Source organism: Leucopleurus acutus, assembly GCF_964270905.1.
Source record: "Leucopleurus acutus genome assembly, chromosome: 17".
NCBI lineage: Eukaryota > Metazoa > Chordata > Mammalia > Artiodactyla > Delphinidae > Leucopleurus > Leucopleurus acutus.
In genome coordinates this window covers 76080562-76104095 of record NC_139159.1, presented here as the reverse complement: position 1 = coordinate 76104095, position 23534 = coordinate 76080562, and the positions used below count along the sequence as shown (strand labels likewise).

Genomic DNA, 23534 nt, shown 5'->3' with positions numbered 1-23534 from the left:
TCATTTCACTCCCCTTGGTTCCCAAGGCAGCTGGCAATGGATCTCTATCCACCCGTCCCTCCATCCATCCAACCCCTGCTACCCAGTCCCTGACACATACAAGGCTCAGAGGATGCAGTCATGGTCTCTGACCTCCAGGTACCCACAGGGCAGTTGGGGATATAAAAAGGCATGGAATAAATGAGTAAGTGAATGAATGCCAAATGTTCATTTTATATTTACATGAGATGTCTTCCGGCCTGGACACATTTGTACTCTTGGTGTTTTCTACATGCCAGAATTCATATTTCTCAGTGCATTTCCAAACTTTTAGCTATTTTTGTCGTCATGTATAAAATATCTGGGACCTAATTTCCACCATCTGCACATTTATTGAACGTGTTCAATGTTCCATCATTGCCTCATAATTACTGAATATACAAGAAAATTCACCCAATCCAGTAAGTCACTTTGCTGATGATATATTGCTTTAAGGCAAAAAGCTATAAACAGGGAATTTGAGCAATGAAAACCCTTCACATTAAATAAACACGTTCCGTGCTACACAAATCATGAGAACAATGAGGACTGTTGTAAAACATGACAGATTGCCCAAGTGCTACTTTTCCTCTATTGGGAAATTCCAAGACATTTCTTCATATGTATTTTGTAGTCACCAAAATGGCAGTAGGAATACTTAAATATTAAGTCATAGTCTGAAAACAGATACACACACACACACACACACATATATATATTTACACGTACATACAACACGTATGTGTATGTGCAGAAATACACAGCTGGCCATTCTGACCATTCATGATTCCCAGCTGTGCAGGGTTATCATTGCAGTTACTTTGGATCAAGGTAAGTCTTTAAAAATCAGTGACCTGATTCAGTATAACAGTCACAGGCTACATTGCCTCCCCACGATCTCTAGGTATACACAGTACTTACAATGTCAGTGAGAGTCTAGACAATCATATCACTTGAATCTACCTTCTTTGATCACTCTCTGAATCACTTTCAAAGTTAAAATTGCAGCTATTGTCAGTAAAGCACGTCTTGTGCCTTTTGACTCGGACGTCAGACTAACCTTGGTTTGCAATCCTGGTCTGTAATTCATTAGCTGGTAAGACATTGAGCAAATAACTTAACCTCTAATAGCCGCAGCTATCTTATTTCTAAAATGGGTAAATGATAATAATGCCATATCTCATAGGTTTGCTCTGAGGATTAAGTAAGACACTGCAGTAAAGCACCCAGTATAAGGCCTGGTAAGTGCTCAACAGATGCTAATAAGGTTTAGCAAGCATCGGTGGTTCAGTAAATTCAGGTTTCCTCTTTCCCCTACACACCTACACACACACAAGAGATGTTCACTCCAAGCACCTACATGAATTTCTTCCCCAAAAGTTGACAAATCTTTAGCATACCTTTCCCTTCCCCCAGAACATGGGGTCACAAAGGACTAGAGTGGCAAGCTTCCTGCTCTATTTGAGCCCCCCGCCAACGTGACACTCAGATAGGGCTCATTCAGGCTCTCCCCGGAGGCCTCCCCAAGAGCAAGGAAGAGTGGAATAAGCTGGGATTTGGGTCGCTACTTTGGGAGGCAGATTTCCCAGCCTCTTTGAGTCCCAGACTTTCCATTTATAAAACGGGCAAGAGATGCTTACTCAAAATCGCTGTGATGATTAGTACTATAATTCAAAACTTAAGAGCGCTTGGTACCAAGCAAGCGCTCTAAATAAAGGGACAGCTTTTCGTTATGATTATTACTCTTAACTTGTACTGACTCAGGGCACACCGCGGCTGGGCCCATAGCTCCTTCCCCATGACTTCAAAACACGGGGCTGAGACGTTCCCTCTGGGGCCTGCATAGGACAGATCCATTTCTCAAACCGGAGCATTCCGGCCACGCCATCCCACCCATTCCCAGGATAAAACCCCCAATTCCACCAAGCAGGCTTCCTAGGATCTTGGAAGCCATGCTCACTTTCCCAAACTGGGAAGCAAATTCAGTAAGAACCTAGCTCTCGGGTGTCTGCTGAATTTCAAATGGGGTCAGCGCTCATCTAGTCCTTGTAGCTTGTAGGTAGCAGGTGATTTCACTCTACGAAAATCCAACATGTTCCATGAAGACTCAGAGAAGAGATTATTCATGGGGTAAATTCTCTTCACACAGGAATTCTTCTTTTGTTTCGTTTTTTTCCGATAAAAATGTACACTTCTTTCAATAGTAAATGTCTTTCTACGGCATTTAAGACTTGGCTGATAAAAATCGGATTGTCATGTACCTTTGGAAGAAAGAGATCTTCTGAATACAAGTAGGAACATGTACACAATTTCCTTTATTCATCAAATACACATTGAGCACCACTGTATGCCTTGCATCGGGCATTCCGGAGGTCACCGTTAAGGAGGGCACGTTCTCAACCCTTCTTCCCTGTCTAGAAATCCCACCCACAATTCGCCACCCAGAATTCCCTCATGAATAACCGCCCCGTCACTCAGTCTGCAGCACTGGGTAACAAAATCATCTTCAAACACATATGAGAGCTGGTTCAGATTTGAAGGAGGGAACGATCTGTAGGGGATTCATGGATTTTGGTTTAGCCCAGATTCTGTTTGACGCTTAGGCACGTAAATAATCTGAAAGTCAGACACTCTCTTCTCTTGTGAAAAGAGCCAGAGAGACACCAATAAGAAGCAAAAATGATGCAAGAATCGCCTGTCCTGACATGTTTTCCTGCTCTGACACATTTGGAAGCTCTAAAAGCAGAGGGAAAAGATGGGTTATAGAGTCACTTCAACTTGGATTTGCATTCCGACTCCTCCACTGGCCATCTGGGTGACTTCAGTCAAGCTCCCTTCCCTTTCTGAGCTTCTGTTTCACATTTGTAAGAACAGAAATAGTAACGGGCACTTTTCAACACGGCCTCGAAGTTTCCATGAGCTAGTGTTAACGGTTACGTACAGCACTGAGAACAATGTCTGACACATAGAAGATACTATATAAAAGAATTATAGCAGTAAATATTTATATTTTACTAATAAAATAAATAATAGCCTCATTTCCATTAATAGCAACTTTCTCTTCCTTTTGTTGAACAGCTTCAAGCCCTTTCAGCTTTTCATCCCTGTTAAATATACTTCTGTTTTGAAACAACTGGTTAACCTCTGTCTTTGTACCAGAACTGGGTTTTATGGGTCAGTAGACCCCCAGTCTGTGAAACGGGTCACTGAGGCAGAAAGAGACACGTCCTAGGCCCAGGGACCCTTGCCACCCTAGGCTGGTGTAGACTGGACCCACTTCTTGGTTTCTGAAACCACTTCTTGGTTTGACCCACACTCACGCTGGACTCAAGGCTCCCTAAGAGCGCAGGAATGTCACAGGGCACCATTCTCAGGGGTCAGAGACATCACCCCAGGGGACTCCAGCAACTCCCATGAGCCCCCATGCAGGGAGAGGATCCAGAAGTGAGGAGCCCAGCCGATTGCCTAGCGCCCTGCCCTGTCCACGAGCAGCAGATTCAGTGCTGGAGTCAATCGCTCCTTCTGACAGTTGGCGGACCTTGCTCTGACCCTGGAGTATTGACTGGGGACTTCTCCCAGGAACAAGAAGGAAGTTTATCGTCTTGCATTTCTGACTGGGATGAACCCAATGTACACCCCTCACAGGGCAGGGGTGAAGAGAAACCTGACCTCAACAATGCCCAGAATAATGGATACAACTGTTCATTAAAAAAACCAAACCCAAACAGCAATTCACCTCACTTGGCAAATGCTGGGTGACCTTGGGAGGCACAAATCTTTGGAATGAGAGATACTTTGGTGTGCGGTGGTCACGACTGTCGATCGGAGTAGCTCTAAATCCCATCTATCCTTCTGAATGGACCCAGAGAGCCTTACGATTTGGTATTTAAAGAAGGAATTAGTGACACTGAATGCCTAGCTGATTCTGTTCCTTGAGACTTGGGCAAGATCCAGCCAGACGTCCAGTGACTTCGACAGGCCGGACCAGCCTCGGGTACTGACCAGAACGGCTGGAGACAGGCACTTTCCTTGGAGTGTGCGTGGAATTGTCCAGGAGAGGACCCATTGTCTGGGCTTGAGCGGCACCACGATGGGTGCTTTGGGTGGTCGGAGACAGGAAAGGGGGCCACGGGTCCGGATCAGGGTTAAGGTGGACAAAAGAAGGCTCAGTGTGGGCCTCAGAAGGCTGCCTGCTTTACAAGCATGGGGCCAGGCCTCGAGCTCGTGTTTTGTGCCTGCCTAATTGGCAATTTCTGAGAAGTCAGGGTAGGAATCCAAGTCGGCAAAAATATCGTTGGGATTCCGACAGCTCAGGTTGCAGAAGCAAGCATTAATCCACAGGGCCTGGCGGGAGAAGCCAGGCCCGTCGGGACACTGGAAGGAGATGTCGATGGTTTTGGACTTGTAGGGGATGCAGCACCTGTTGTCCGTGCAGACCCCACAGTACTTGGGCCGGTACGAACGTGTGCTGGTGCAGCCAGCCAGTGTAAAGTTCACGGGCGCTTCTGGCTGGTACACGGCCAGACACTTCTTCCCTTCCTGCAGGAAAGGAGGTTTCAGTTGAGATGCTCAGAGGATCAACAGCCACTTTCTTCCCTCCAAGCCCTCAATTCTTCTCTTTTCACTCTCCACACGCTCCGCCTCCCTTTCAGATTTGCGGCATCTTCCAACTGGGAAGGACCACCCCGAATACAGCAAGACCCAGTCATATTACGCAGGAGGAAACAAGAGCACAGGAGGGGGCTGCCTTGCGGTGGTGGTACCTCTCAAGCTGCAATTTCCTTTCTCTCCTGTGTTCCTGCCTTGCCAATGCCCAGTCCCTGGTCAGTTTCACTAACACGGAATGCCTTTGCGGCCGCTTTAGCCAATCAAGTACCCCTCGCTGGTTAGGGACAGAACCATCATGGCCTCCCTGACTGGGGGATGCATTTTACCCTAAACTCTCCTCCTCCTCTGCCTCTGACAGACTCTCCCACACACCCTTTCCATGCAATGTATTTATTCACAATCCACGCAACTGGATTGCCATTATCTAAAGGGAGCTCTGTCTCTCCACAGGGCTGTGGGCCACTCGAGAGTGGGCTCTTTCTGTGTCCCTGCAGTCTAATTCTGTGCCTGGTGCACAGTAGGCACTCACTAAACTCACTGAATGAATGGTCATCGGGGTCTACTATGTACCGGCACCATGCCAGAAACAGAGGTAGAGCAGATCCAGGCAATGTGGGGTGGGTCTGAGGCTTGTATGATTGATCTGAGAGCTCTCTTAGGCACATAATTATGGAAATGAACTTGGGTGGAAAGCATGAGGCAACAGCATGGGACGTGCATTCGTTTGGTGGTAAGCCCACCCCTACCTCGCATGCACCTGCATTCACCCAGCTTAGGACTCTCTGTCCTGTGGCTGGTAAATTTCCCTCCCATGCTTTCAGTTAAGAGATGTTTGCTGAGTACCAAGCACCAAGAATACAAAGGCTAGTAGGGCAGGGGAAATTCAGAGAGGGAAAAGAGACAACAGGAGGAACTGTGGGAAGCTAGGCTATCTCGTCTGCTGGACAACCCTGTCCTCAGCATCCCCAAGAAACCAGCAGTGCTCCCCAAATGGAATCAGTGCCGAGTTTTTCTTTCTCTTTATTTTTCACATGACACCAAGGCAGATGACCAGTCCTAAGGCGTTAGCAAGGAGGTCCTGGGTTAAGCAAATCAGATCCGTTTCTAACTCCAAGGACTGGGTCTTAGTCTCCTGTGGCCACTACACCCTTGATCCTTTATTTTAATTATCTTTGACTCTCAAAGCTGGAAGGGATGTCCGAGATCATTTCTGGTGTTTTACCAATGAGATGACTGGGGCTCAGAGATGCAAGGAGATTGGCCATGGTCACACAGAGTCAGCAGCAGATGGGCATTTGACTCCAGCAGTCCTGAGTCCCGTTGTCCCCTACCGCCCCGTGTGGCTGTCACGTGAGTGGGGGCTGGCCCAGGAGCAGTCGGTGAGGGGTCCTTGGAATCACCACAGGAGAGCACTTTTGAGGGACCCTGGGATCTCTCCAGAGTCACCTTGATTGTAATAACACGGTCACCACTTCCACTGAGTGAAATTCACAACCCAGCAACCCAGTGACACATGTTATCCCAAGAAACTGCTACAACGTGGGCTTAATTATTATACAAACGGCCCCCCACAAGCAAGCTCAGGAGCCGGGCTCAAAGCCAGGCTTGTCTGTTACGCCCGAGACACCCGCCCCACCCTGGGAGGCAGACCCACCTTGACGTGTGGCCAGAGGTCCACGTCACACGGCCGCAGGTTGCAGAGGCGACTCTCCTGCTCAGGCCAGCACCGGGCATTGACGTTGGAGATGCGGGTGGAGACCCCCAGGCCGCAGCTGGCGGAGCAGGGGCTCCAGGGGCTGCTGTAGGCTATGCAGTTCCTGTGCCACGGCTCTACCTCATCCATGGCTGCTGCGGATGGGAACCAGATGCCCTGTGAGTTTCCAGTCTCTGTCAGCCCCCAATTCCTGTCGCCACCGCCCTAAGGGCTGGGGTCCCTGAACCTCAGGCAGGACAGAGGTGGACTGTCCCTCAGCACAAGAGGGCAAGTTGGCTTCTAACCAGCACAGTTTCCCAGGGAGAGGAGGGCTGTTCTGAGCTCCTTACACCTCTCCGGAGGGAGGACCATCTTTAGAGACAGGTGGACCTAAGTTCAATTCCCGCTTGAGCACCTAGAGGCTGTGTCCCTCTGGGCCTTAGGCTCTTCACTAGAATAATAACATCTGCCCTGCAGGGCTAGTACGGCAATAAAACGGTCCAGATACTGACTGAGTACACATCAGGCATCTGCAAGGGGCTGGGAATAAAAGGTTAAAAGACACTGTTCCTGCCCCTGCAGAGATTATGCTATGCAGGGAAGGTCAAAGGGAAGTGCCCGCACTGTAGTACCAGCATTTCATCTGGGTGATGCTGCGGGCATTGTGGTTAAGGGGACACACAGGTTTCAGAGGCAAATGGCCTGGGTTCAGCTCTGAGCACCACCACTTAGTAGCTGGATAGCTTCCAATAAACTAGCTCCCACCTCCGTGTCCCCACCTGTAAGAGGGGCTGACAGTAGCACCTCTCTCCCTCCTGTCCCAGGCTGGGGACAGAAAAGATGGGTTCAGACACGTGACAGCGTTCAAGCTGTCCCTGGCCCTTAGTGAGCCCTCAGTCAAGGTGGACTGAACCCCAACCCTTGGCTGGTTCTATCAACGCGTGTATCCTGGCATCCAGATACATGTGTAACTGGAGTGAGCTAGAGATGGAGGCAGGTAAAAAGCCAGGAAGACCAAGGAGAGATCTCACAGATAGATGGAACAAGGCACCCGAGAGAAAGACTGCAAGAGGAAGCCAGTCCAACCTGGCACACACACGCATGGCAACCAGAGGAACGGGCAGGGACAGCAGGCGTGCAGGGGAGATGGGTGAATGAACGCGGGAATACATGAGTAAGAGAAGAGGACGGACAAGACAGAAGAAAGGAAAAAGAGGCCTCTGAGGACAGAAGGGAGGAGGGTCCGGGCTGGGATGAGCTGGGCTGCGAGCACGGATGGAGAGGGCAGTGGGGGGATTTGCTTGGAAGGATGAAAGGGCTTTGGTTTCTGGGTCAGCCACTCGGCAGGGGCCCTGCTTGTGCTCGGTCAGAACGGGGTCACTGGGCCACACACAATGACATGATGGGCAGACAGCCGCTGCCCTGCACCCTCACCCCGTGACCCTCCTGTGCTCTGCCCTGGGAGGCCTGCTGGGGACAGAACTTCCCCGGCCACCTCCTCCATGGGCAGGGGATTGCTGCTTCAGGGCGCTGCTCAGCCCCGGATGGGGCACCCCAGGCCCCATCCAGAGGGGCTGTGCATCCCTGAACTGTAGGGGTGGCAGTACCACCCTCCTTCCTGGTCCAGTCAGACCCCTGGGGGCAGGCAGCCTGGGGACAGGTCTCTATTCTGGCCTTGCCACTCCCCCCTCCCCTCCCTTCTCCTCCCCTCTCCTGTCCAGTTTGTTCTTCTCTGAAATCCTCCCTTACTTGGCTTCTGAAACCCTCTTTCTCCTGTATCCGTCCTGCCTCTTGGATTCGTCTTCCTCAGCTTCATTCTCTCTCGCACCTTACATGGTGGTGTCGCAGGGCCACATCACTGGTCCTCCATCGAGGCAATTTTGCCCCCCAGGTCACAACTAGCAATGTCTGGAGGTATTTTTGGTTGTCGCTACTTGGCTGGAAGGTGCTACTGGCACCTAGTAGGTGGGGGCCAGGTGTAAACCTCCTCCTACAAAGCCCAGGACTGTCCCCTCTATAAAGAATGATCCTGTCCAAAATGAGGTCAGCACTGAGGTCGAGAAACCCTGCTCTATGCAGTCTCTCTGAGCACTTCTCTCTGAGCACAATCTCTCATGCACTTATAACTTTAAAAAAACAACGAGTACCCTCAGAACGCTGAAACTCCATTGCCATTTCTTCACTCCCTCATGTCCACTTGCCTGGTGGACACTTTCCTTCTAGAAGTGTCCTCAACTGCTGTCTCCCACGTCATCAGACGCTCCTGGTTTTCCCATTACATGCTTGGCTCTCCTTCTCTGTCTCCCCCTCGGTCTCCTCTTCTGTCCTCCCTCAAACATCAGCCCCCCAGACCTCTGCCCCAGGCCCCCCCAGCACATTACCCCTAGGCCCTCAGCAGCTTTGGGCCAGAGACTTCCGGAGCTCTCTCTCCGCCCCACCTCCCTCCTCCAGTGCTTTCCCCACAGGATGCTCCTCTGGGTGATCTCATGGGCAGGGCACCCAGCCTCAGCCTGTCTCCAGCAAAGGCGCGCTCCTCCCCAGAAGTACTCCCTGCTTTCTGTCCTAAGTAATGACGAGCCCCGGGAGTCTCTGTTACCCCTCTCTCTCCTTCCCCCCACCCGTTGTATTGACGCCGAGCCCTTCAGTCTTACTTGTTCAATTCCTCTTGCATCTGTCCCTTCCTTGATACCTCTGCTCCCACTGCCCCAATTCAGGTCTCCTCGGCCCACATATCCATCCCTGCATCCCTCCATCCATTCATCCATCCACATTACGAACACTGATTTGGTACCAGCTAAGTGTCTGGCATTGGCTAGGCTCATGTAAGCTGTGGGTGAAACAAATAGGTCTGTCCCTGTCCTCTGTTTCCGGAGCTTCCTCTGGCCTGGCCTACCTGGCTGAAGTCTCACCTGTCCACCCATCCCCCAGAGTGAGCGGGAAGCCACCCACTCCCTCTCTGCCCTTCCACCTGCTGCTCAAGCCTCTCCTCCCGGGGTACCCTCACACCGGTCCTTCCTCAGCCTCCACCCCTCCCCTCCTAAACTCCTTAGTAGGAGAATAAGGAACCGCAGGCCTCTGCTTCCTTCTTTACAAAGCACTTCCTCCTTTTACGCATGAAGGATCCCATAAGACAGGTGGACAGGTGGTCTTATTTCCATTTTACCAGTGGAGAAATAGGGTCCCGGAGGAAATGTGACTTTCCCAAGGTCACACCGCTCCTGAGTGGTGGACTGGGGACTGGGGGCCGGGGGCTCCTGTCAGTCACAGGTGGGCAGTCAGAGCTTTGGGAGTGTCCGCCCCCACACCCCCGGACCCCAGGGCCTGCCCTCCCCCCCGCGCCCTGCGCCCTGCGCCCCGCGCGCAGCACCCACCGAAGGCGCCCGTGTGGCGCGGCGCGGTCTTGCGTGGCCTCCTGGCGTCGTCGTCGCACACCCACTGCTCGCAGCAGCGCCCGGGCACGCTCACCCGCCGGGCGTGGCGGCACCAGACGCGCGGGGGGCGCGCGCGGAGGCAGAGCGGCGTGCAGCCCACCGCGCCGCCCACGCACGTGCAGTTGTACTTGCAGTTGGGCTGGAAGGACTGGCCGTTGTTGTAGCGCACGCCGTCCAGCACGCAGCCCACGCCGACCACCTCTGCGGACACAGGCGCCGAGGGTCAGGCAGGTGGGCTCCGGCGTCCCCCGCAGGGCAGCCCCGCCCCCGCTGGACCACGCCCCCCCACGTTCACGTCGTAGGGCAGGGGAGAAGGCAGAGCAGTGAGAAGCCACTGGGCCCAGCCGGCGGCGTGGGGGGAGTTCGGTGACACCTGAGCCGAGGCAGCGCCAGTTCATTTAACCCGCGGAGAAATACGCAGTGCCACCCTGGAGCGGGGTGGGAGGCCGGGACGGGGAGCAGGTGGCTAGCGCCTGGTCCTGTCCCATCAAGTGGCACAAAACCTGGTCCTGACAATTTTCTGCCTCCAGGGTCACGGTTCTGAGCCCGGCAGTAAAGCCAATTCGAACACTTTGAAACAAAGACTCAGTTCATTCAATGCAAATTTATAGAGTAGTCTAGGTGCCCACGCCCTCGAAAAGATTACATTGTAGTGGGGGACAGAGGAAAGACAATGAACCGTCTAGAATGTTGATGGGGCCAGTAAAGCAGTTGATGGGAGTGGGGGGGGGATGGTTTGCAGATTTAAACAAGGTGGGCCAGCAAAGCCTCACGGCGGTGAGGATGATTCAGCAAAGATGGGAAGGAGGTGAGCTGCCCAGGTCTTGTGGGAGGAGCCTTCCAGACCGGGAGGGGCTGTAGGCGGGAAGGCCTGAGGTGGGAGCAGCCTGGGATGTGGGAGAGGGCAGGGAAGGGTGAGAGAAAGTCAGGAGGCAGGAGATGAGGTGAGAGGGGGCTTCCCTGGAGGCTCAGCGGAAAATACAAAGCTCTTAGAGCTTAGAACTGAGGCTGGTGTGGGACTCGAGGGACATTGTTCCAGCTAATGATTAAGAACTCTCCAGACAATAGGGGCTTCTTAGACAATGGGTGAATTTCCAGGATGTCCGGCCCCCTTCCGAGAAGGAGGGAGATAACAAAATGTAAAAAAGGTGTCTGTCAAAGACCAATCAGGCAGCTGGGGAGAAGGAGGGAGATAACAAAATGTAAAAAAGGTGTCTGTCAAAGACCAATCAGGCAGCTGGGGACAAGTTCCCTCTCTGGTCCGAGCCTAAGCCGGGACCAATCAGCAGGAGAACACAACCCAATCTATAATTTACATACGGGGAAGTGGGAACCTATAAAACTGACATATTCGCGCCCAAAAGGGTTCCTTCTTCGACCTCCCACGTGAGGACCAAGGAACCCCGGTGCACCGGCCTTCAATAAACCTCTTGCGTTTTGCATCGGCTTCCGACTCTTGTTGTTTCCTGGACGAGTCGAAACTCCTAGGAGACCGCGCAGGTCTAACACTGGCACACAGTAGGTGCTCAATGAGTAACTGTTGAATCAATGATATGAATTATGTTTCACAAAAACACTCGTGGTGCTGAGTTGAGAACAGACTGATGGGTATGGGTGGTGTCAGGAGGCCACACTAGGAATCGAGATAAGAGGTGGTGGTGATTGGACCAGTGAGGGATAGCCAGGAGGAGAAGGGCTCAGCTTCTGGGTATATTTGGAAGGACCCGCTGACAGATAGGATGAGAGGAGAAGCATCAAGAAGGACTCCTAGTTCTATGTCCTGAGCCCTGGAAGGAGAGGGATGCTCTGTCCTCAGAGGAGCAAGGTTGGGGTGGGTGGACCCAAGTTCCGCACTAGACACGAGATGCCTGGTTGACATCAGAGTGGCCGTGTGGAGCTTGTTCTGCAAGCCTGGAGTTCCAGGAGAGATCTGGGGCTGCTGGGCCCCCACCAGCATTCCCACCCTTGATGCCGGGTCCCACCCTGAGGACAGTGTCTGGAAGTGCAAGCAGAGAGCCCAGGGTGGCAAGGGCATTCACCCGAGGAGGGCTAGTCTGCCAAGAGTTCCAGCTTATCTCCTGGATTCACCCGAAGGTGAATCATCATCATCATCGTAATCATCATCATCATCGTCATCGTCATCATCATCATCATCATTGTCATCATCATCATCACCATCATCATCATCGTCATCGTCATCATTATCATCATCATCGTCATCATCGTCATCGTCATCATCATCGTCATCATCATCCCTGTATCTAACAGGAGTGAGGGTTCTTGGTTGCCTGACCTGCTTTGTGTTAGCCTTCCTTGCTTTGCTGATTTCATCCCATAAGGAAACGATACCACATCATCACCTGCATTTTCACCTACAGCAAACCTGAGTCTCTGCGATGTTGCGTCACGCACCTAAGGTCACAGAGCTCGGCTCAGCGGAGCGGTGAGGGCAGCCTGTGGGAATACTGGGGTGACTGCCTGTTTCCTTGGGAGGTGATTGTGCCGGAGAAGGTACAGAAAGGAAAGGCGCTAACACTTACTGCCCCTCTGATCTGGAGCCAGGCACCATCTGGTATCTCACGCAGTCCTCGCAGGGACTGCCCTAGGAGAGCTTTGTTTTCTTCCTTTGGCAGAGACGGGAACTGGGGGTGTGGGGTGAGTGCTCGAGGTCACCCAACAGGTGACTGATGGAGCTGCTCCCAAAGCCTGGGGGCTCTGACTCCACCATCCATTTCCTTCCACCAGACACCAGTAAAGGAGGGGAAATAGGAAAACAAAACAAAGCAGAGGAAGCGCTGGGTGAATCACTGATCTTTGCCTCTGAGTCACCCCTGGCGGCGCGCTTTTGCTCCAGGGAGCGTGTGCGCGGGCGCGTGTGTATTGGTGGAGGGGGAGAAAGGCGTGCTGAAGCCCGTCTCTGCCCGTGTGTGGGAGCGTCTGGTGGGGAGGGCAGCGCTGGGTGCCGGGAGCCCTTAGCACAGTGGTTCTCAACACCAGCTGCACGATAGCACCACCGGGGGAGCTCTTTAAAATTTTGATGCCCACACCATGCTCCAGTATATGAGGGTGGACCTGGGTTTCAGTATTTGTTATTGTTTTGCCCTTGGTAGCTCCCAGGTGAATCCAGTTTGCAGCCAGGCTTGGGAACCGTTGGCTCCAGAAGTTGTTCGCAGTCTCCTGGGAGGTTTAGGGACAAGCGATGGCTGGTACGTCTGATGGCTGTGGGTTCTCTCGTCAGAGGACTCTGGCACCCCTTCCTTATTCGATTTCTTCCTGACTAATTGAAGGACCAGCTCCTGGCTAGATGGGGAAGCTGGCTGAGTTCCCTTCCCCATTCAGATGTGCAAGTCCAGGCATGAACGGGTGGGCTTTCATTTTATTGACGGACTTCAAGGAACTCAAGTCACCTTGCTGTGCCGTCTGGACCTCTACTCCCCTTGCCCCACCGCTGCTGGACTGTCACCTGCCTGGAAGCACGGACAGTGGGCCATGCCTTGTAACCCCATTGCTGTATTATCACTAACCTGTGTTCACCGCGTGAATGAATCAGTGGACGGATGGATGGATGTCAGATGGGGTGAAACCTACTCCGTATTGGGCTTCTACTGTGTATCAGGCATGCGACATCCTAACCACCCAGAGAGGTAGGCATTATTCATTCATTGCATTTTTCCTTGATGAGGAAACTGACACTTAAAAAGGTTAAGCAGTTTTCCTAAGACCATTGTACTAGTTAGTTACGGCGCTGGGCTTCGAACTCAGGTTGTCTAGCTCCAAGCCCCATGCATGGGTTTTCTACTCCCTCACTCTTCAGATGGGAGAGTCTGCGCTTGGAACCAGCCCTGCCCCCAAACTCTGAGGATGACCGTGGACAGGGCTAAGGGAACTTCTACAAAGGAAAGTCGAAGCACATGAGACACTCACCAAGAGCAGCCTCAACCACCACGCGAAGCTGGTTGGATCAAGCTCCTTAAGTGACGTGCCCAAGGTCACGTAGCCAGTAAGTGGCAGAGCCAGGAGGCAAAACCCAAGTCTGTCTGCCTGTAAGTTTCATGGTCCTTCCAGCGAACCACACTGCCCTCAATCCTGACCCAGCTGCATTGAATGCAGTCATGTTTGTCCACGAAAATAGCCAAACAGTTTAATCCAGAGGTCACTCGCTGCCCACAGAGGTGTTTAGTTTGGCCCATGGAGTGTTTTTAAAAAAAGTTTTCAATGTGTTGCCAACATTTACAAATCATACACAAATCTGGATTTCTTTCTGGATTCACTTGAAAACGGAGCAGACTGGATCAGACCAAGCTCACTTTTCCGCCTGGCCTCAGTGGCCAAAGCTTGCATTCACTAGTTTGCCATAATCCCTGTGATCCTCTCTTGGAGTTATTTGTGCCAGTGTTGCAACGGCTCATTTTTATTTCCTTGTCCTGGCTTAATGACATGCACATCTCTGAGGACAGATTTAGCCTGGCCTGGGGATCGTCCATTGGTTGTTGGCCATTTGCTGACAGATGGTGTGTGTAGAGGAACACTTCTTTCTCTTTCCCCTCTCGCCCCAAAGCCTCTTCCTCTCTAGCATCTCAGACCCTGGACTCTCTTCTTTCTCGCATTAGGGTCTCATGAATTCAGACGCTATGGCAGCATTTCCGGGAAGATGTTCAGTAGCACACTGCTGAATTGTGTGTGTGTGCGTGCGCGCACATGTATGCATGCTGTGTGTGTATCTGAGTGTGTGTGGTGGGGTAGGTGGGTCATTGGGTAAAATTCTGCCTGGAAAAACGTGTTCACTGTGCAAATAAGTTCAAAAAGAAAAGTCCTCTCATGACAGCTCTCTTTTTGGAATTTGACAATGGACGTGAACGTTTAAAACCTCTGAAAAGTTCTGTTTCACTTATTGAACCTTATTTATTCCGAAGTCTGTAGACCTATATGACCAGAGAACCCTTGGCAAGTGTAGTACTCATTACAGTCTCCTGAAAACCAGTCTTCTTTTCAGATACAAGGAATGGAAATAGAGACTCATGACGAAAGGGAGCCAGGTGAAGACAGGAGCTGACGTTTAAAGACAGAGGGCTCGTGCTGGATTGGGAAGCTAGCTTTCCAGGCCCCTGGTGGTAAAGGCAGGCAGGATAGGCAGTCCCGGGGTCTGTACAGTCTATGGGTCCATGAGAGAATATCTATAAAGTTGTGGTGCCTGGCACGTGATGAGATGTCATTGCAACTTTAGGGAATCATATAGTCACAATGAATTTCCTTTTAATGACCTTAAAGGACAGCTGTAAAAGGGGAAAGAAATGATGAGACAGTCTCAGAGACGTGGAGGGGATTCTACTGCGGGAGGGCTCAGCCTGGTTTCCTTACCTGGGTAGGGGGAGAGAGTATATGAGTGACTATATACATCAGCAGTCAGTCTCAGACCTGAGTATGGGAGTGGTCCAAGGAGCTTGTTAAAGTTGTAGATTCCCATCTCCACTTCCAGAGAATTGGAATGAGTAAGTCTGGGGTGGGGCTCAGGAATAACATTTTTAACCACCACGTCAGATGATTCTATGCGGATGGAATCTGCAAGTTTTCACTGAACAGAGTTTTGTGGGGCTAATAATGAGTCTCAGTAAAAGGGGGAAAATGGAAAGATGGCAGAATCAATGGTAGTTACTTGGACCGCTAAAGACAGATGACTTGGTATGAAAGCTGAGGCATGAACTGAGGTCAAGAGAGCAGAAAGTGCTCATAAGTTAACCATGATTGTTTTGACTTGGAATTTTGTGCATAACCCTCGTCAACAACCCACTTCAGGAAACATAATGGGTTAACTGAGGGTGAGAGAGTCTGCTGTGTGTGAATATGCAGTGGTGTGTATTAGAATCATAGTTACGGGGAAAGCTGGATTCAGCATTAAGGGAAGAAGGGAGTTCTTGGGTTTATGAGGCTTTGCGAAACTTTTCAGAAGCTAGGCTGCTGCGTCATGATGCCTAGTGACGTCTTTTCATCATGCTGGATCAGGTATCTTGAATAAATGCTTAGATGATTCAAGCTAAGTGAATAACAGTCCAGATAGAAGCAGGAGACCAGAAAGTCCCAGAAAGGAGGTCTCTGAGAACAACAAAGGAAATGGTAGAACCCTGTGAAGAGCAAACAAACAACAAACAGCCTCTCCCCTGGCGCGGGGCTATTATAAGGACAAAGAGTAAAGGAAAGGCAAAGGCAAATAGAAACCCCAGGAAAAACAAAAGCGTTCATAATAAAGGAAATTCAAACAAGTGCACTGTCTCATGTCACAGTGAAAAACATTTACCTAATCCTAATATTGTAAATAGTGGTTTATAACCAAAAATATGACAATGATATTGGAAGATGGGGGAGACGTCAGGTGGTAGTAAGGAACTCAGACATTAGCTATCATATAGGGATCATTCATAGATTATCCACAATTGATATTTAAAGCTGATCCATGTATAACTGAAGACGTATTGAGGATTTGCAACTACCAGAAGGAAGGGCTGAAAGCTAAAAGTGACTGTAGCAACCAGAGGAACGTGGGTGGGTGGTAGGAAGGGATGGTTTCAGGCTGCTGGCTTTTATTCTTTCAAGGCTACTAAATGTTTTAAAGCCATGTTATTTTAATTTACAATATTACTGAAATATCTGGAGCTCTGCAGGGTCCTGGTGCCCCTGGGAGGTCATGGGCAACCAGCAAAGAGTTCTACCACTAAGAAAACAGAACCAGGCTTAGGTCTTGACTGGTGGATGCCTCTTCCCTGGACTCATCCATGGATGGAGAACAGAGAAGACAGCCAGGTTCTGGGTGCCAGAGGAATGCAGCATCCCTCCCTCCTCAGGAAGAGCCCAGCCTCTGGCCTCTAATCACGGCCTGGGGTAGGGGGTGGGGGGGGTATTTCCTGCAGAACTGGAGCCAGGCCAGAGGAAGGGCAATGGGTGGGGGTCCCTGGGCCAGAGCTGGGGATGCTGGGGGCTGGCCGGATGGTGTGTGTGGGGTGTCACTTACGTGCACATACTCCTACTGCGTACCTCGGGCTGTCCCCACTGTAGTCACAGTAGAGGCCCCGGTGGGGGTCACAGACAGCAGCCTCCGTGCAGTTGTCCCCGAGCTGCTGAGCACACATCTTGCAGCATTCGCAGCCATCTGTGATGAGGCTGACCCCCAGCGGGCAGCGGGGCGGGGATGACGGGCACTCGCACGGCCACTTGCAGAACTGGGGGTGTGCAGAGGTGTCCTCCAGGGGAGCCGGGGTGAAGACCGTGGCCGTGGGAGCTGGAGAGAGGGCCTGCAGGGGAAGGGCAGACATAAAGGGAGCTGCCAGGTCAGGGGTTCAGAGGCCAAAGGTCTGCAGTCACCTTCCCATCTTCATGGTGTTCAAAAGGTTTACGCGAAATTATGTTTTCCCACCATGCTTTTACTAGCCAGACGTCTCCTTTCTCCTCAGTGCAACCACAGGAGGAGCCGGAGTTCAGAGACTTAAGCCAGTTGCCCGAATTCCCCAGCTGGTAGGCCGGGGGGCAGGGGGCAGACTCTAGGTCGGATCTCTGAGCCCCATGGGTGTTTCCTTCCCTTCTGATCATCCCGAAACCTGGGAGGTCCTTGAGTTGGCCTCGACTGAAGGTGAGGAAGCTACAGCTTTGAGGAAATGCCTTCCGATGAGTCACGCTGTGTGGCACGGCCCACACCCCATCCACCGGTTGCTCTTTTCTCTGCGTCCTAAAGATCTACCCTCTCCACTGAGGTTTCAGGTGTACAGCACAGTGATTCAGTTATACCTACATACATAGACACATGCACATATATGTAAATTCTTTTTTCAGATTATATCCCCTTACAGGTTATTAGGAGATATTGAGTAGAGTTCCCTGTGCTATACAGTAGGTCCTTGTTAGTTACCTATTTTAGATATAGTAGTGTGTATCTGTTAATCCTCAACTCCTAATTTATCCCTCTACCCCCCTTTCCCTTTGGTAGCCACACATTTGTTTTCTATGGCTGTAGGTCTACTTCTGTTCTGTAAATAAGTTCATTTGTATCTTTTTATTTTCAGATTCTACAGTAAGTGATATGCATATTTAACATCGGGTTTCAGGCAGGTATTTTTATGAATTTTCTTCTCCTTCTTATTTCCCCTCTGAGCCCCAGGAAAGGGCTGCATGGGTGGCAGCGTGTCCAGCCTCGTGGCTCCTGCAGCTGGCTTGCTCTGCCTCCGTAGGGAAGGGAGTCATGCTCTTGTTGCTGGTGCAAACCATGCAGAGAGGGGTCTTATTTTGCGCTAAGGGTAACGGACCACCACTCCACTTCCCCAACCTGCACTCCTCCCCAGAACCCCATTCCCATCCCCTAGCCCATATATTCATCTTTATGCTGGCAAATATGATGGACAGGACAACAGGCCAGCGGGGAAGGAGACATAAGTCCCAAAGGGTCTTATGTCCCAAAGGACCATAAGTCCCAAAGGACCCCCCTGCGCTGAAGATCAGGCAGATAGAACGGGAGGCTGCTCTGGGATGCCGGCCAGTATTAGGACCTTCCAACTGCCTGTATCAGGGATCCAGTCCCCCGCCCGGCCCCTCCGGCTGCCTTCCTGAACGGCCCTCCTGGCCCCTCACTCTTTTTTTTTTTTTTTTTTTTGCTGTTGATAGAAATGTATTTCAAGAAGGAAGGAGGAGAGTACCCACCAGCCAGGCTCTGGGGGATGCACACTCTTTATACTGGAGGAAACCTAGGCCCAGGGAGGAAGGGAATTGCCTGAGGATGGAGAGTGGAGGCTGCGTTTTCCCACCCCCAGGCGGTGGTCCCTGCTGGGGAGCCTCCTGTCTGGGGCCCCTGAATTCTGAGGTTAGCGGAGGTGGAGCCAGGGCTTGCACGGGGTGCCCCACGGGCCAGCTCCTCTGTCTTGAACCAGATCCTGCTCTGTGGGCTTACAGATCTGCGCTTCATTCTTTGAACAATAGATGCTGAGATATTCTGAAAGATTCCTTCTTTTCCTGAGGAGGAAAGCGAGATCCAAAAGGCAGAGGGACACCTCCAGGATGACACGGGCCATGTCAGGGCGTAGGCACAAATGACTCTCCAAGCTCTCATTTCTGGGACCTTTACCTCTGCCCCCTCTGGGCTCTTTCAGTCACTCCATAAACGTTTGCTGAGCTAGCTCACCGTCTCTCTTAAGTTTTAGACATTTGAAGATGAAGTTAAAAATGTCCTGTGCTTGTGGCGCCGCAGCTTATAGGAGAGACAGTTATTCGAGGTGATTCATCACAATGTGAGGTCGGTGTGAGTGCTGGGCACCGGGGCAGCCCCGGGAGCTCTCTGACTACCAGGGCAGGAAGCTCTCTGCCGAGGTGAGTGGTGGGCATCCTTGAGTGCCTGGCTGTGAGAACCAGAGGCCAGGAGAGATGGTCCAGGTTGAAGAGTTGGATTAGCTGGGCTCTTGGTTCTGTGCTCGGCACATAACAAGTGCAGTAAATATTGATTTGACACATTAAGGGCCTTTGAAAGTCAAAACTGCAAACCTTGATTTGAGGCTTTCGTCACCTCAAGGCTTGGTTTCAGGCAGGTTTGCTGGTGGGGAGCAGGCTGCTCTGGAGGTTGGCAGGGCTGGTCTGTGTTCATCGGGAAAGCATTTAGGTTACCTTCCCTTGTTCGCTTTTCCTTGAAAACTACAACGTGACACACAAAACCCCAACCCCCCAAATCAATGAAACCACACGCTCACACACACACACGCACACGCACACTCACACACACACTCACACACACACTCACACACCCTCATCTTTCTGACTCTATGCAGAGAGACTTTCCTTGTCAGTCTGTGACAGTGGAGGCCTGGAGCTTTATGAATCCCCCAGACCACCTCTGACAGTCTCTAGACCCTCAAGACCTACTCTTGGCAGAGGAAAAAGAAAAAAACCCTTTCCTCCAGGAAGCCTTCCATGCCTTTCCCAGGTTGTATTAGAGGTGCTGCCTCCCCCACTAAAATGTGAACTTGTAAAGGACAGAGTCTGTGCCTTACTTCTCTCTGTGGGCCTGAAACACGGCTCACGGCCCACAGCAGGGCTGTGTAAGTGTCGCCTGGTGGAATGGATGGATGGGGAATTGTTGACTCTAAGGGGCTTTGGTGTCTCTTGAGTTTTCAGGGTCTACCATCTTGGAAGCTTTTTTCTCTGCTCTAAGTTTGAGGGTCAAGAAAACAGCATGGGACCCGAGACAGTCAGAAGTGGGTTCTCTGTGTCCTTGGACAAACTTTCTGACCCTCAACATCCCCATCTGTGAAATGGCCACAGTAATGCCCCCTCGGGAACTGTTGGGAGGGTAGAGGCATTGTGTATGCAGAAGCACTGTGTATGCAGGCCTGGCAAAGGGCAGACACTCGAAAGCACGACTTTGCCCTTGCGCTCCCTTGCTTGTGCGCCCTGCCTCGCACCCACACAGCCCAGCACAAGACTTGGGGGTCTGGACACTTTGAACTGAGCTGGGACGGTCTGGAATCTGGATAGTAACCACCTCCACGTGGTTACTATCCATCCTGCTGTCCCCATACCAAGTTAAACCTCCCCAGAAGGAAGCCTCCTTTCCAAGTGCATGCCGGGAGCCCCAGGGCACTCAGCTCCTCAAGGGGAGCTGCAGAAAAGGCCCCCGCCTTGGATGAGGGAAGCAGGTGATCGCGCCGTGGGGCAGTGGAGGGAGGGGCCCCGGGTCCGCTGAGCCAAGCCCTTGCTGTTGGCGCCATCTAGTGGTAGAAATCTGCCATCCCTAGAAGGTCCTGGATGAGAGCTGTGGGGTGGGAAGACCTTTAGACCCCAGGGCCTGAAGACTCCTCATTTTGGTGCATGACCCTCTGAATCCCGACTGCCTTGTCCAGCACCCACGCCCCAGGGAAAGTGACTGCACACACACACACACACACACACACACACACACACACACGCACACGCATCAGCCACCTTGAATACCCAAGACGGCACTGCACGTCCGCCTGCCCTTGGTCACGGTACAGGGACTATTGCAAACTCACTGGGCCTACATCATTTTTTATAACAGCAGAAGCTAAGGGTGAACAAAGGGAAGGAAAGCAATCAGAAAGCAAGGAGAATATCTATCGTCTGGAGAAAAGCCAAAGAGAATCAAGAAGAGCCCTGGGTACTTGCAAATTGCAGCTGTTCACATAAGAGCCTCTTTTACAATGTGCTTCTGCATGTGGACTCCCCGCGGACACCACTGTGTTTACAGGAAAGACAGGAGGGTGGGGCTGTGCCCTGATGCTTCCCAGGCTGGGCACCCAGGGCTCAGGCTCCTGCCTGGTTCTGCCCGCTCAGCCCCTCAGCTCCCGGGCTGAGCCCACTGCCCACCTCCATCCTCAGAGACCCCAGGGCAGTGCCTCACGCAATCACTTCCGACCGTGGCTCCCAAACTTTGCCGCATGTTAGAACCACCCAGAAGCTTTGATAAACACTGATGCCCGGCCACTGTCTGCAGACAGCCTGACTGAAGTGGTCTGGGAAGAATCCTGGGCACTGAATGCAGACGAGGGTGACAAGGGTCCACTTGCCTAAGGACCTGGTTAAGATACAGATGCCTGAAGCCCACTTGGAATATTCAGCTTCAGCTCTTCTATGCTGGGCCCAGAATGTATATGTTGACCTGCACCCCTGGTGATTCTCGTGAGAATGGGAACCGTTGTCTTAGAGAACTGGGCCAGGGGAGGGTACGATGGGGAGATTCTAGGCCATTTTCCTTTCTTAACATGACTTTTCTAGAACATCACTTACACGCCTAACCTGTCGGCAGCTTGATCAACCTTCCACAAAGCAGTCCAGGCCAGACTGCAGAACACACACCGTTTTCGGTAAGCAGGCCTCATGTAGTTAATTGAAAATGATGTACTTTGCTTTTACTGTTTTGTGAGAAAGACTGAAAAATGAAAGAAATAGAAAAGGAGCAGCTCCCCATGATAAGACCCCTAAGTGTGAGCTGGGTACTGAAAGAATGTGTCCCCTCAAATTTATATGTTGACGTTCTAACCTTTCTAAAGGTCATGGTATTAGGAGGTGAGGTCTTTGGGGGTGATGAGGTCATAAGGGTGGAGCCCTCACGGATGGGATTAGTACCCTTGTAAGAAGGATCACAGAGAGCTCCCTGGCTCCTTCCACCATGTGAAGACACAGTGAGAAGATGCCAGTTATGAAAAGGGTCCTCATGCAGAATGTGACAGTGCTGGCCTTGACCGTGGACTTCCAGCCTCCAGAACTATAAGCAATAAATTGTTGTTCGTTAGCCACCCGGTGTGTGGTTTCCTAAAGAAGCCCAAAGGGGCTAAGACCATGTCTGCTACTTAACCCTCTGGGCAGGGAGGGTAATCAGTAGGCAGGTTGAAAGCAGTGAATCAATCCATTTAATCATATTTATTGGACAAACTTAAGCAGATGAAAATTAAGAAGGAAAGCATTTTTACAACAATAAATGGTGGTAGGCATGGGAGCAGAGAGTAGGGGGCTGGCAGTGGTGGGGTGCCACCCTGAGACCTTAACCATCCTGATCGATGATGGAGCCAGACCCCACCATCCTCTGAGAGTGTGTGTGGTTCATCGATGAGCAGGGCCCTGGGACCAGGAGGAAAGGGCAGGGCATCTGCAGTGAGTGCAACCCATTTCCCAAGGCTCTGTGACCTGGGGCCGTGCTCACCCTCTCTGAGCTTCAGTTTCCTCATTTGTAAAATAGTAATGATGACAGCATCCTCCAGCAGCCCTAATGAGCAGTTATAGTCTTACCTCCATTTTACGGATGAGGAAACTGAAGCTCAGAGAGCTTAAGTAACTTGCTCACAGTCTCGCAGCTGAGAAGGGGTCTCTGAGTGTCCCCAGAGTGTCCCTCCAGAGGGACTTATCACCATGCTGCCCTACTCCTTCATTCCTTCACATTCATATCCGTACATTCATCCCTCCATCCTCCCATCACACACATGTACTAAGCATCTCCTGCGCGGTTGGTGCTCAGATGAACAAGGCGTGTGGTTCTTACCCGAAGGCAGTCAGAGTATGGACACACACACAAGATTACAACACGGGGTGGTGACAATTGTAATTCATTTGAGCCCAAGCTTCCAGGGGTCCCCGGAAGAGGAGATGGGAGCCTCTCGCGGGGCTTTTCAGGGACAGATTGCCCTTTCTTGACTCCTAGGTGCTCAACACTGAGCCTGGCACACCGTGGGCTAGTGCTTCGTGAACGGAAGGGATGGTAGAGAGCTTGGGCTTGCCCACGTTTGGGCGGCCACCCCCAGATGCTCCACCAGGGGGCAGGGTTGAGACAGGAATGGCCTGAGCCAGCCTCAGCTGGGCCCTGAGGGTTTTAGGAAAGGGCTGCCTTGTCTGGAAGCAGTTTCTGTTTGCTCCTTCCCTGAAAAGAGGCCTCGGTGGGCAGTGGGAGAATGTGGACACAGACCTGGGTCCAGAGCTGGGGATGCCCTGTGGTCAGCCCTCTCCGACCGTTTGCTCTCACTTTTCTGGTGTAACTAACAGGCGGCCACCATGTGACCTGGTGGACACATTTTCTGAGCATCTCCTCCTCCGAGGATACCCCTAGGGGTCTGTACCCAGGGCTTGGTAGGAATGCCCTGCAGGTGGGGTCACCGTCTTGGAAAACTCTTAGCTCAAACCCCACCAAGGCACCTGGCCTGAGTGTTTGGAGGACCCAGCACTGCCCAGAGCCTTCCATGCTCACTCCGGTTCCGATGGCAGGATCTCTAGGGACGTGAGGCCCAACGCTGGCCAGGCTGCACGTCTTG

The 23534-nt window shown here is 51.7% G+C and overlaps 1 protein-coding gene across 2 annotated transcripts in view; it reads right to left on the bottom strand.

Moving 5' to 3' along the window:
* Positions 1–4257: 4257 nt before the first annotated feature.
* CCN4 (cellular communication network factor 4) overlaps positions 4258–23534 on the bottom strand; it is a gene marked incomplete at both ends in the record, with an annotated part of 29448 nt that continues 10171 nt past the window's right edge. For both annotated transcript variants that reach the window (XM_082858397.1, XM_082858398.1), the window contains 4 exons: positions 4258–4557; positions 6281–6474; positions 9691–9951; positions 16754–17033. In XM_082858397.1, coding sequence (XP_082714523.1) covers positions 4258–4557; positions 6281–6474; positions 9691–9951; positions 16754–17033 — 1035 coding nt within the window. The remainder of the gene's footprint in view (positions 4558–6280; positions 6475–9690; positions 9952–16753; positions 17034–23534) is intronic.